The sequence below is a fragment of the Mercurialis annua genome, linkage group LG5 (genome assembly GCF_937616625.2).
Source record: "Mercurialis annua linkage group LG5, ddMerAnnu1.2, whole genome shotgun sequence".
In the NCBI taxonomy this organism is placed as follows: domain Eukaryota; kingdom Viridiplantae; phylum Streptophyta; class Magnoliopsida; order Malpighiales; family Euphorbiaceae; genus Mercurialis; species Mercurialis annua.
Genome location: NC_065574.1, coordinates 218,613 through 231,583, shown reverse-complemented (window position 1 = coordinate 231,583; position 12,971 = coordinate 218,613). Strand labels below are relative to the sequence as shown.

General features: G+C 28.4%; 1 protein-coding gene across 2 annotated transcripts; it reads left to right on the top strand.

Annotated features, from left to right (window-relative positions):
* Nucleotides 1–7,634: 7,634 nt before the first annotated feature.
* Nucleotides 7,635–9,520, top strand: LOC126679874 (uncharacterized). 2 transcript variants are annotated; one of them, XM_050374885.2, is made up of 2 exons: nucleotides 7,635–7,847; nucleotides 8,931–9,520. In XM_050374885.2, the coding sequence occupies exon 2, from the start codon at nucleotides 8,959–8,961 to the stop codon at nucleotides 9,238–9,240; it is 282 nt and encodes a 93-aa protein (XP_050230842.1). In that variant the 5' UTR covers nucleotides 7,635–7,847; nucleotides 8,931–8,958; the 3' UTR covers nucleotides 9,241–9,520. The 2 variants fall into 2 exon arrangements, with proteins under 2 accessions (XP_050230842.1, XP_050230843.1); XM_050374886.2 differs by lacking the exon at nucleotides 7,635–7,847 and adding an exon at nucleotides 7,888–8,031.
* Nucleotides 9,521–12,971: the final 3,451 nt, after the last annotated feature.

Here is a 12,971-nt window from a genome sequence, read left to right as displayed (position 1 = left end):
TAAATTTGCATGTCCCCCCCCCCCCCCCATCCGTGCTTTTATATATAGAATAGATTATATCACATTATTACGTAAAGGCTCATTAACAAAAAAAAAGTTCAATTTTAGTCCATACATATGTCTTTAGTATAAATTAGTCTTAAAATAATAAAAACAAAAAACTACAATAATTAGTTATAATAATTTTTTAGAATCTAATAAAATTAAATATTTAATTGTTATTTATTTATAAAATATTTTTGTATAATATAAAAATTACTTACTAATAACTATAAATTCTTAATATCTTACAAATCAATTATTTGATTAATGATGGCGTCTCATCATCCGTGCCAAGAGCGACATCGTCAGACCACCATACGTTAATTTTAGATTCTCTGCAAAATAATATTACAATTATATTTAGTAAATTATTAAAAAGTTATATGATAAGATAGTATGGATTTTTTATTTAATGTTGAATTAATTATACATAAAATTTAAAAAAATTAAGATATTATTTATACATTAATTATTATTTATTTATTATTATTCCGAATTATTTGATAAATGATTAAGTTTAGCCATTTTAAAGATATTATATTAATTTTAATAATTATTAATTTATTAAACTTAATTTTTTTTGCTAATTAACTATAAAATTAAAATTTGTATTAATTGACCATTGTTTATAAGTTAAAGGAGAAAATTGGCTTTTAATTATAAGAGTGAACAATACGCGCGAAGTCTTGTGTAGAAATGGGGCTAATTGATAAAAAAGCAACTTTATATACTAAATTGACCACATAGTTAAAATACATGCTAATTGACCATGACTTGCAAGTTGAGAAGGCAAATTTGCCACTTATGTCTATTTATAAAATGTGATTAAATTAATATTTTTATTATTTAAATTCAAAACTATAAAAATTATATTCTTATTGGTTTGAGATATAAAACACAAAACATCATTGTTTTAACTCGCTTTTCATTAAATTTCTTAAATATAGATTATTTCAAAAACATGCCCTCTTTATAATATTAATTGTCAAAAATAGAACAATTTTTTTTCTTAAATCTAAATTTAAAAGGTTTAATATAGAAATTTATAATATTATATCCAAAATGTCTTTAAATTTATGTTTAATGATCTAGTTGTTCATGTTATGTTTTTTCTAACATTGTTAAATTTTACGGATATATCTAATTGGATAGTTCATATAGTGACGTATATGCCTATATAGTTAAAAAAAAATAGTTTTAAATTCAAAAAATTACACATCATACAAATGTGTGTGCGTGTGTGTGTTATAAACCATAGTTTATTTATACACATCATCTCTGATCTTTCTTCTTTCTCATCAAAATTATTAGGTTTGTGTTGGTAAAAATACGCAAGCGCGCGTATGCTAACTTATAATATAGACTGCGAAGTTCAGATATCGTACTCATCGAGAAAGTTTCTGAATACAACCATTTAGGAGACTCGAGTTGGATAGTTAAAAAGATAATTTGATTGAATTTGTGTAAATTAAAAAACAAAATTAAACTATAGCAAATCGAATAAAATAAAGCTGAAATTAATTTAAGATTTTAACAATAATAAAAAAAAATAGAGATTATTAATATTCATTATGCTATTTATTCGATTTAGGTTATAGATTAGATTGTTCTGATAAGGTTCGGACTAGTCGAAAACACCTAAAATTCCCTCTAGAGCAACTGCAGGCAAAAACATGAAACTGACTGATAAAAGGTTAATTATTCATTCTCGCACAATGATTAACCTAATTACTAGTTGATTAAATACTTATGAAGTGAATCCTATGGACACGCACTCGTTAATTCACTCTCGCGCAATTAACTCCTACGTTCTTAATTGTATTGGTCTATTTCAATTTTACTCTCTCGAGCTAAAACTAAAACACATGACATAACCTAAGTGATCAATTTAGATTAAGCCTTAAGAATAACAATTAAAACGTATCAAGAACAAAAATTCATAATCCCATTTCGTTTAAACAGACATAACTTCAATTAATAATTTCCAGCGAAAGGTTTAGCTACTCATGATTAAGGAGAATTCAACAATATAATAAATGAAATTCATAGTTGAATAATAGAAGATAGTATAGAAATCTCTAGTAAAATCGTACATTAAACGCATAAAAATCCAATAATCAATTGAAGATGAAAATTCAATAATCAAGAGTAATCAAAACTAAGACCAATAATTTCTAGCTAAACGTAGCGTTTATGTCTCAGAATCGGTAATTAATCGAACACTTTACAAGATGTAATCATAAACTATTTATACCCAAGTACAATTAGAGTCTAATTATGATTTCCAGCTCTTTGATATGTCTAAAAAGCCTCGGGACTTCATTCTTGAAAACACAACTCGTAATGGCAGTCTGGTAAAAATTGTTCCTTGTTGAATTTGGGGTCTCACGTCATGAGACACATATGTAAGGGCTAGCGACGCGAGCTTCAACGTGACAAGCTCGCGAAAACCTTCGTCTCAATTTGGCTGAGGGTCTCGCGTCGTGAGACATGAAATTTACAGGCTCACATCGTGAGCCATGTGACGAGGTCGTGAGTTACTTCGACTTTGAATGCTTTAATTCCAAACTTGTCTCACGTCGTGAAACTCATCAATCTTGCCCAGAAATTCCTCAAAGCAGCTCCTAAGCTTGTCGACTTTTCACCTATGTCCATTTACATTCTATTTAGCTCAGAATACGCTCATTTCCCCTCAAATGCTTGAAACACTTGGACAACACAAATCAAAACCAAAAAGAGATAAAATATAGCAATAAACACAAAGAAATCAATCTAAAAGCCCTCAGAAATAGAAGTATTTCTATTCCTATCAATTTGTATTTATAATTTTGGACTTTTGATATAAGTAGGAATACTAATATATTCTATGTGATTTTCAAGTTATTTATGTGCGTTTAGTTATAATATCTGAGCATTTTGAATCTTATCTATTGTTTGAGCGTTTCAAGTACTATCTCACGTATTTCATAGAGTTTCAGGCTAAATCATTGTAAATCGGATAAGGTTGAGAGTCATCAAAATTGGAATTGAAGTCAAGTGGAATGTTGTGAAAAAACCCAAAGAAAATAGACATTGATAACACAATTTGTTATTTATAATCTTGACCTTGTTGCATAAAGTGAAGATTTTGACACTTTTAGAGACTTCTAATGAATTTATGTTCTTTGTACAAAATAAAATAGACATCATAAACTTTTCAAGAAATCAAGAACCAACTTTCTGACATGTTTACATCGAGTTATGAAATTTTAAAGTTGGTGGCTGCGCATTAAAAATTGAGGTGTGATATAAGGAGCCATTGTGCCACACTGGAAAAAGTAAAAAAATCAAGTTTGCTCTCACTTAACTTCGATCACGTGCATGATTACAAAAAAGTAACTTCGAAATTACATCTAATTTCAATTGAGAACTCTAAATACAGAGAAAAAACTATAAAAAATGGATTCTCTATATCTTCTAGATTATATATAAACCTTAGTTTATCTAGATATTATAGTTGTTCACATAGAAAATAGTAGTTGTTATTAGCTCTTTTTAGCCTCGAACAACTATTGATACTGATCGGTAGAAAATTGCAGGGTCGCTTGAAAATCTTCTTGCACAGAAAATAGATAAGATTAAATGGTCTCAGGCTGGTGTTGCCTACAAGCCACTATATTGTTTAAGTCAGTTGAATTCTTCAATAAGTTAATAAATGTAAAGAGTATCTAGGTCTAAAAAACATTACCCATTTTAGCACATTTGGAATGGTAATAAACTTTGTGATCAAGGCATGCAACTTCAGAGAACGTGGCTTATTCCACGTTCTTTCATAGGCGTATGTAAGGAACCTTAATGATTGGTATTTACGCGTAGTGAGAATGGAAGTATGTTGCCTCTTATAGAACTAAGGCCATGTTTGGTTCATGGAATAGGTGCGGAATGGAATAGCTATTCCGTATAGAATGACAATTTTTTGCTTTGGTTCATGGAATAGGTATTCCAAAGAATTGCTATTCCATGATTTTGTGGAATAAGGACTCCTCTCAAAAACTAAAGAATGGCTATTCCATTCCTTATGGAATAGCTATTCTATTCCATACTATTCCATTCCATGAACCAAACATGGCCTAAGGGGAGACTAAAGTTTATCCTAGGAAGATATTAGAATGGCGCGAGCCATAAATGGTTGGGGCGATTCATGCTCGCTTTAGGTTCATATAATTTGAGGTTAGTATCAGATAAAAAAGATTCTACTTTTTAATTAGTTGTTTTAATTTTATTAATTATCTAAATACATTAAACTAAAATATATTAAATTTTTATAATATGTAATTTTTTATAAATTATTTTTCAAATAATCTAATAATTCATAAATTTTATATTTCAATTATTTATAATACATATATCAGTTAATTAATTAATCAATTTTTTTATATAAAGTAATATTTAAAATAAATATTATTTATAATTTTTATTATTAAATATATTTATAATATAAAAAATTATTAAAATTAAAATTATATCTTATAAGATCCTTTTATACATCAATAGCAACAACTAATAAAATCTCACCAAATAATTATTATCTAATCTCTCAGTCATAAAATAATTATTCTTTTTTTTTCAAACACTTGCCCATTTTCGATAAAAGCACAATCTTTAACATTAATATTTTTATATCAATTTTAGTTAAAGTTAATTATTTATTATGCCTATTCTAAAAAAGTGATTTGGTGATCGTATTTCATAAGGGTATAATAATAAAAAAAAACATAGAATATTATTAGATGTATTTAAACTGTGTACAAACGACAAAATAAATAATTATTTATTTAAAAAATTAATTATTTTCTCCGGTGAGCATAACCTTGATTGCATTGCCGTAGATATGGTTCGATTATTGAGGCATTTAACAGGAAATTGAGAGTTTTGTTTTCTTCCAATCATAGATATCATAGACTCTCTTAAGTGGTTCAGACTTCAGAGGTCAGAATAAGATGGATATTAAGTCAGATGCATTGAATTTTATTTTGGATACTCATAATTTAAATTTGGTTGAATTTAATGTTCTAGTTGAAGATGTGTCGAACTAGCAAAAGAAGTTCTTAATTTATCTTTTGTTTTTATAAAACAATATGCAAAAAATTAGTGCATGTTCTAACACAAAACGTTCGTTCCACTATAGGTCATCGAAGTGGTTTATAGACTTTTTTTTGTATTTCTTAATGAACAAAAGATCAATTCACCCCCTTAACTTGGCACGAAATATCAAATGAGTCATTTTGAAATTTTTTGGGTCAAACTAACCTACAACTTGCGTTTTCATAATAAAAGACCCCGCAACTTGCGCTTTCGTATAAAAAAGGCCCCTCTAACATGAAAAGAGAGAAGGATTAACTAATTGTAAATTTTAAACTTAATTAATCTTAATTTTATACCGATTAAACACAATTAAAATTATATTTAACATTTACTAAATCTAATTAAACCTAAACATAACCCATCGGAAACCTTCACCGCCGCCGCCCATTGACTGAAATCCGCAGTTGACCTTTTTTCATTTTATAATAGAGACCTTAATGTTTGGGGCAACAGAACTGAAGCGGGTAGGGGCTGAGACAAACATATAGTCTAAAGGAGCATCCACCTCAACAAATTTTTTTCCTTATAAAAACACCCTTCAAGGTTTTTTTTTTAATATAATTATTTTTATATCTTTTGTTCTTTCTAAAAAGAAGGGAAATTCTTACTTGAACATGGTCCATCCAATGAAGTGTTAGAAAATTAAAAACAGTTTTCTCTCTCTTCTCATTATTTTTTCTTTCTTCTCATTTCTCTAACATCTCTTTGGATGATTCATAAACTAGTCGGAAACCCGCGCATTAGCGCGGAATTAAATTAATATTTAATTTTAATAATAATTTTATTAATAAAACAATGTTAACAAAAACAATGTATTTTTTTTGTCAAAATCTGATAATATTATTGATTTTTATAGTAAATTGTTAATCGGGTACCATGATTTCAACTATTTAATGATATTCGTCAAAGTTGCTTGCATGATTTGATCTTTTGCAATTTTTCACAAAATAAATGTTCATTTTTATCTTCGATAATCGCATAGGAAAAGACTGCATACCTATTTATCCTTTATAACTGAAGTCCTTGTACGAATTTTTAAAAATATAAATTTCAATAATAAATAGAACAATTTTTTTTTGGCTCTTTTATATTTTAGTTGCATATCATTATAATTTTTTTAAATTTTACATGTGAATTATAAAGAAGTTCAAAGTTTAAATTTTTCAAATAATGTGAATTTTTTGTAGCAACATAAAATTTGAATTACATATAAAAGTATATAATTTATCAAATTATATTTTATTGCAGTTACAAAATAATTTATTAATTTTATATTTATGTTACTTGAAAATCATATTAATCAATCATGTTTTATTTTACCACTTCCATATTTTTCATAGGACTTTCAAATGTAATGATAGATTTTCTAGTCATTAACTCATTCTGATTAATATTAGTAAGAAGAACAATTATTTAAAATTAATATTGAATCAGTGTATTTAAAGAAAATTAATTTTATATGTCTAAAATATTGAAAATAATTGGACTAAAAGACAATTAATATAGAGTGTTAATTGCAAATTAAATCATAAAATTTAGTGTGATTTGCAATTGCATCACGAACTGTAAACATGGCAACATTACTTATCAGTTTTTATTTTTTGGTAAATCAGAACACCGAGCAAAATAAAAACTGACGTAGACATTAAAATATACAGTCACATCAATATTTTTGTTATTGCATGATTGGTCGGTATTTTAATTTTCCAAAAAGTGAAGTTGGTAATTGATGTTGCCAAGTTTCAAAATTCGTGTTATAATAATAAATCATGATAAAATTTATGATTTAATTTGCAATTAACCGTTATATATATCATTATAATTTAATTCCAGTATTTAATATACCAAATTTAGTTAAGGTCGTGTATTTATATTATTGATATGAAAATTAACATTTGAACTAAAATTAAAACAAAAATATAACTTATATCTTAATTTGTAACAATAATTTCATATTTTTAATCTCAGGGTTCTACTTCTATATGAATGGTTTCATGTTTAATTATTCTCTTTATTTTAAAATTCAATTATTATACAACAGAATAATGTGAGGTTAGAAGAGTGTTTGATAGAATTGTAAATAACTGGAGGCGAGTAAAATTCATGTTGATACTAATAAATAGACAATTTGTATTGATTAAGAAGTTTGTTTAGATTAAAAACTAATTAAATCAATTAAAGTAAAATAAGTAGTTTAAATAAATTGGAGACTACCACAATGCTCTATTTGGTGAGAATCAATGAGAGGGCTCCGTTGGTCCTCTCAATTATATAATATATAGATTTTTTATAGACCGGGTCTAGGTAAAAACTTTTCAAAAAAATTATTATATAATTACATTCTTCCATTTTATAAAATCTAGTTCAACCTCTGAAATCCGGCCCAATAAAGAGCAGCGTGAGATGGTCATCTAAAAAATAAAACGGCCTTCAAGTGTTGGAAGGGTCAATTATAGTAGTGCAAGTTTTGAGAAGGAGTCCAAAATAATGGCGTATTAAAATATTACCATTCTCTTCTAAATCTCTCTTATCTACACAAACAAATACTGGTGGTGCGTGTGAAGTTTCACGCCAAAATCCGACACACGCGGAGAACAGAACAGAACAGAACCCAATTCATTATACATTTTACTTCCACAACAAAAAGGGTCTTACTGCTTTCTTGATCCTTCCTCTAACCTGTAAGTTTCTCTCTATCTTTTAGATCTCACAAAAGCTCCCCCCCCCCCTTCCAATTACTCGTCTTTAAATCTGATTTATGGCTGTCTTCAATTCAAACTTGATTCTTGCAATGTGGAAATGAATCCAGATTCGAATGGGATCTAATTGATTAAGAAATGGGCAAATTGTAGCTGAAACATTCAAGTAATCAGAAAAGTTGACTGGGTGCCTAGCTTTTTTTTATATTACTTGTGTTGGATTGGTTCAATTTCATATAACTTGTCTCATATCATTGTCCTATTGTTGGTTTTACCTTCTTTACTTTAATTCTATCTATAATTCATCTCATTTACTAATTAATTCATTTTATGCCCATAAGCCGGACTAATTCTACATCAATGTACCATCATATTCATTTAGAAATGAATTCCACCAAATTTTATGGAATTCATTTGTGGCTGATTCACCATTACGGTGATTCTTTTGATGTCCCACGGGATGTGTCATCTAGCCTTTGCTCTAAATGCTATTTCCCCGGCCCGATTCAGCATAGCTACCCTTGTGGAACTCACATTCATGAGAGCTAATTGTTTTAGTATGCGGACTTTCTTTTGTCTTTGAGGCCAAACTTATTCTCTGAGTGAATATGTGTTATCTTCCATCCTGTACCATTGCTGGCATTCCATATGTTTGATCGCTCGTTAGCACGTCGAGGACAATCATCTTGTCCCAAGTAGAGTATGAAGTTAAGTTGCTCATGGGCATGATTAATAGGTCTTAATTATATAATTTCTTTTACTTTTCAGTCATTTGGATGATGCTTTCACGAGGCGCCTTTGATTCTATGTCTTATGCCTCTTGTGAATTTATTTATTTATATAGCTTTTTGTAACTGAATGCTTTCTTAGATTTATAAAGAAGAAATTCACTGCTTTCCATTGACTAAATACCTTGCATTGATCTCATTGTTGTCTAACAAATAAATATTTCCTTAAAATTGATTCTTCCTTGAATTCATTTGTTTCTTTTTGATGAAATCTTTGGATTTGCATCTTTCTACTTGCTACTGTTAAGTGTTAACATAAATTGGCATGACATTTCAGGTTGGCTGAGGAGGTTCGTTTAAAGGCTATGGTTCTCGACAATATTTTATCTTCACCTCATCGGAGGTCACCATCTTTCCGGAAACAATTCCCGCGGGATGAGTTGGGTAGCTGTTCGACTCTTGTTCAGAGGCACCGTTTCCTACTAACAGCTCTTGTTCTTTTGACTTTCCTGTGCACCGTCTATCTTTACTTTGCTATTACTTTAGGGGAGACGGGATCTTGTTCTGGGTTGTCGGGGAAACAGAAAGCATTGTGCAACTTACAGCTGGCGAAGTCATCGGTGAAGGGCAAAATGAAATTTCTTTAGCACATATCAATTGAATTGATAGTTTTGGTTGATCCTTTCTCATATGGAGGGGATGGCTGCACTTGCTGATGGTCAGTGTATACATGATTTGGTCTCAAAATTTATCATTAAAAAGTTATAATCACATCAAGTTATTGTCCTTAGTTTGGATATGATTTTGTAGGTTTTTTCGTTTGTTTTTCTTGTGGTTAAAATATCTTACATCAAACAGATAAATTAACATTCATGTTCACATGTCCCCTTTAGATAAATGAAAATTGCCTATATTGTTTTGCTTCCAGACTTCTACCGGAGAGTTTATCCTAGTAGGGTTGTACAGAAAAAATTCAAACCAACCAATTCAATCAAACCAAATCAAATTTTACGGTTTAAAAGATTGTTGGTTTGATATTGATTTAGAAAATAGAAAATAGAAAAAAAATCATTATTGGTTTGGTTTGCAGTTTTAAAAATTATAAACCAATATAAATCAAACCAAACCAATATATACATACAAACATATTTTTATTAAAATTAAAAATATTATAACTTAAAAATAAAATTTCTATCATTATTTTTTAAAACTGTACTTGACAAAATAATATATTTAAATATCATCTAATGAAATAACTATTGGTATATAAATATTTTATTTATTAGTCATTATTATAGTTTGTTATATAAATATAACATTTATTTTTATGGTGATAAATATTTTTAGATTTTTAAATAAATAATTTTTTAATGATGGTTTAAACTGGTTTTAAAGAAAAAATTATCAAACCAAACCAAATCAATTTTGCTAGTTTGTAATATATGTGGTTTGATTTTGGTTTGGAGATTTTCCAAACCAGTATAATTGGTTTGGATTAAAATATCAATGATAAACCAATCAAATCAAACCATGTACACCCCTAGCTGTGGGTGTATAACTATAGGGTGAGTAGAGTTGTTTAATGAGCCGGGTACCTGGTCAGCTTAGGCCCGGTCTGTTTGAGCTAGATTTGGCCACTTATATTTTTTTTAGGAATTTGAACAAAAGGCTCTTTTTTTGAATTTATTTGTTCACAATATCTCAATTTCAAAAATTTACTTTTTACTCTATTTTTTTATTGTTTTTAATTGTACTCTCAATTAGCAAAATAATTTATTTACATTTTTACTCTCCTTCTTTTAAATGTATGCACATCTCTTTTTTTTTTCTCTCTCCTCTTTCTCTTTCCTCTTTTTTCTCTCTCTTTATTTTCTTTCTCCCCCCTTTTTTTTCTTCTTCATCTTTTTCTTTTTTTTTTATACAACTTTTTCTCTGTCTCCTCTTTTTCTCTTTCTTCCTCCTTTTATTTCTTCTTTTTCTTCTTCTTCTTTTTCTTTTCGTTTTCTCTGCAACTATTTTTTTCTTTTTTCTTTTCCACTGAATTCTAAGTCAAAAAAATTTGAATAAAAAATCAAGAGTTTTACTTAGATGAGAAAGTTTGTAATTGTAAAAGAGTTCAAGAGATAATATGATAGATACTAGATGCGAAACTTCTTCTTCTTTTTTTCTTTGTATGAATTGTAGTATCGTTTTCTGGAATTTTTTCAACTTTTTTTGAAAAAATCGCAATTTTCTTCATTAATGATGTTTTGACCAGCTTTTCGAACGTTTTTAATTAATCTTAGAAATCGTTTGAAATTGTTTTTTCGAAACTATTTTATATTGTTCGAAATCTTTGTAAACGGTTTGAAACTGTTATTTTTTGGACTGTTTGAAAGTGTCTTTTAGAAACTGTTTTATACTGTTTGAGACCTTTGTAAACGGTTTGAAACTGTTTTATATTGTTCGAAACCTTTGTAAACGGTTTAAAATTATTTTTTGAAACTGTTATTTTTTAGACTGTTTGAAAGTGTTTTTTAAAAACTGTTGTAAACTGTTTGAGACCTTTGTAAACGGTTTGAAACTGTTTTTTAAGACTCTTTGAAAGTGTTTTTTTTAGAAACTGTTTGACACCTTTGTAAACGGTTTGAAACTGTTTTATACTGTTCGAAACCTTTGTAAACAGTTTGAAACTGTTTTTTTAACTGTTTGAAACTGTTATTCTCTCCGTCCCAATAGAGTTTTATACTTTGAGAAATTTTATTGTCCCAAAACTCTTGTCCCCTTTCAAAAAGTAACTAATTTTTATACTAAATTTTTCTATATTACCCCTATTTAATATCCACTAATGAGTAAATTGAAAGTAAATTGCAATTGAACCCTATATTAAATAGGGGTATGACAAGAAAAGTAAGGAAAAGTTTACAAAATCCATAAATAATAATTGTTTTTCTTAAATTGTGTGATAAAGGCAAAGTGGACAACTCTATTGGGACTAGGGGTGAGCATCGGTCGGTTCGGTTCGGTTCAGTACCAAAATTTTCAAAACCGACGGTGCCAAAGTACTGAAAAATAGAGACCGAACCGTTCCTAAAAATGGAAGTAACCGAAGTTTTAAATCACCGAAATTTTCTTTCGGTTCGGTTCGGTGTCGGTTTTTTAAATCGGTTTGGGCTTTCAACCGAAGCCCGTGTATTTTTGAGTCCAATTAATTTTTAAAAAGCCTTTTCAGATTAAAAGAAAAATCATTGCATTAAAATTTCACTTGCAAATAACATAACTTACATAGCTTGTTTTTACACTACAGTTGCTATAAAATTTACAGTGGAAGCAGATAAATACAAGTTATACTAAATAACTTATATGCAAAAAATAATTACCTATGCTATTACAAATAATTACCTATGCTATATGATCTGGAACAGACTCCATGATCACTTTAGCATCTGGTAACCTTAATGCCCACTAGTTTTCTGGTTCAACATTGATATTACCGTACTTGAGTCACATTCAACATTGAAATTTTAAATGCAATAAATGCTAATATTTTACCTATTTAGATATTCTCCTAATTATCCTTTTTTTTTTATCAAGTCTAGTATGATTTGGAAACCATACTACGCTAGTTTTTTATGTGCAAGTTTGAGTTTCTATTTTTTTGTTAAAAAAAGTAAAAAGCTAGAAACAGTTTGGTAGGTTCTGTTATAACTATGGAATGCAAGTACATGGCTTCTGTTATAATTATGGAATTATGCAACCCAATTTCCCATATCAAAATGAACTTGATTAACATGGAGGTAATGAAATAGTGTAGCATTTGGAATGAATCATCTATATTACATATGCCAAACTTATAGTCTTATGTTTCAGTGTTTTTAAAGAAATCCAGAAACTTTATTTTTATAAAAATAGAATTTGAATAAAATAAATAGTAGTGCCTATCAATTTGGGACGGAGTAAATTTTAGTTGCATAGAAGACTTAATCACCCAAAATTACTTCATCTTTTCGATTTTTTCCATTTATGGTTTCAGTTTTTAAAATTTTCAATTATAAGTCATTTTTCAATATTTACTTTCAATTGTAGCCATTTTTCCAAATTATAGTGAAAAAAGTCTAAATATATCGTTTATATTAATTTATATTATTCCAATTTGTATTTTTATCATAATAAATTTTAAATTGAGGATTAATGTTAAAAAAATTACGAACTTTATATATTTTCTCATTTTAATCACGCATTTTAAATTTTTTCATTTTCATGCACGAACTACCACTTTTTCTCAAATTCATGCACGGTGTTGAGGTGTCACTCATTTATTGGTTTAAAATGACCTCCACCTCAACGAATTACACCAATAGAGCCGTGACACCTCGGCACCGTGCATGAATTTGAGAAA

Excerpts from the sequence above, each read along its gene's own strand:
- LOC126679874 (XM_050374885.2), top strand. The coding sequence starts at position 8,959 with ATGGTTCTCGACAATATTTTATCTTCACCTCATCGGAGGTCACCATCT.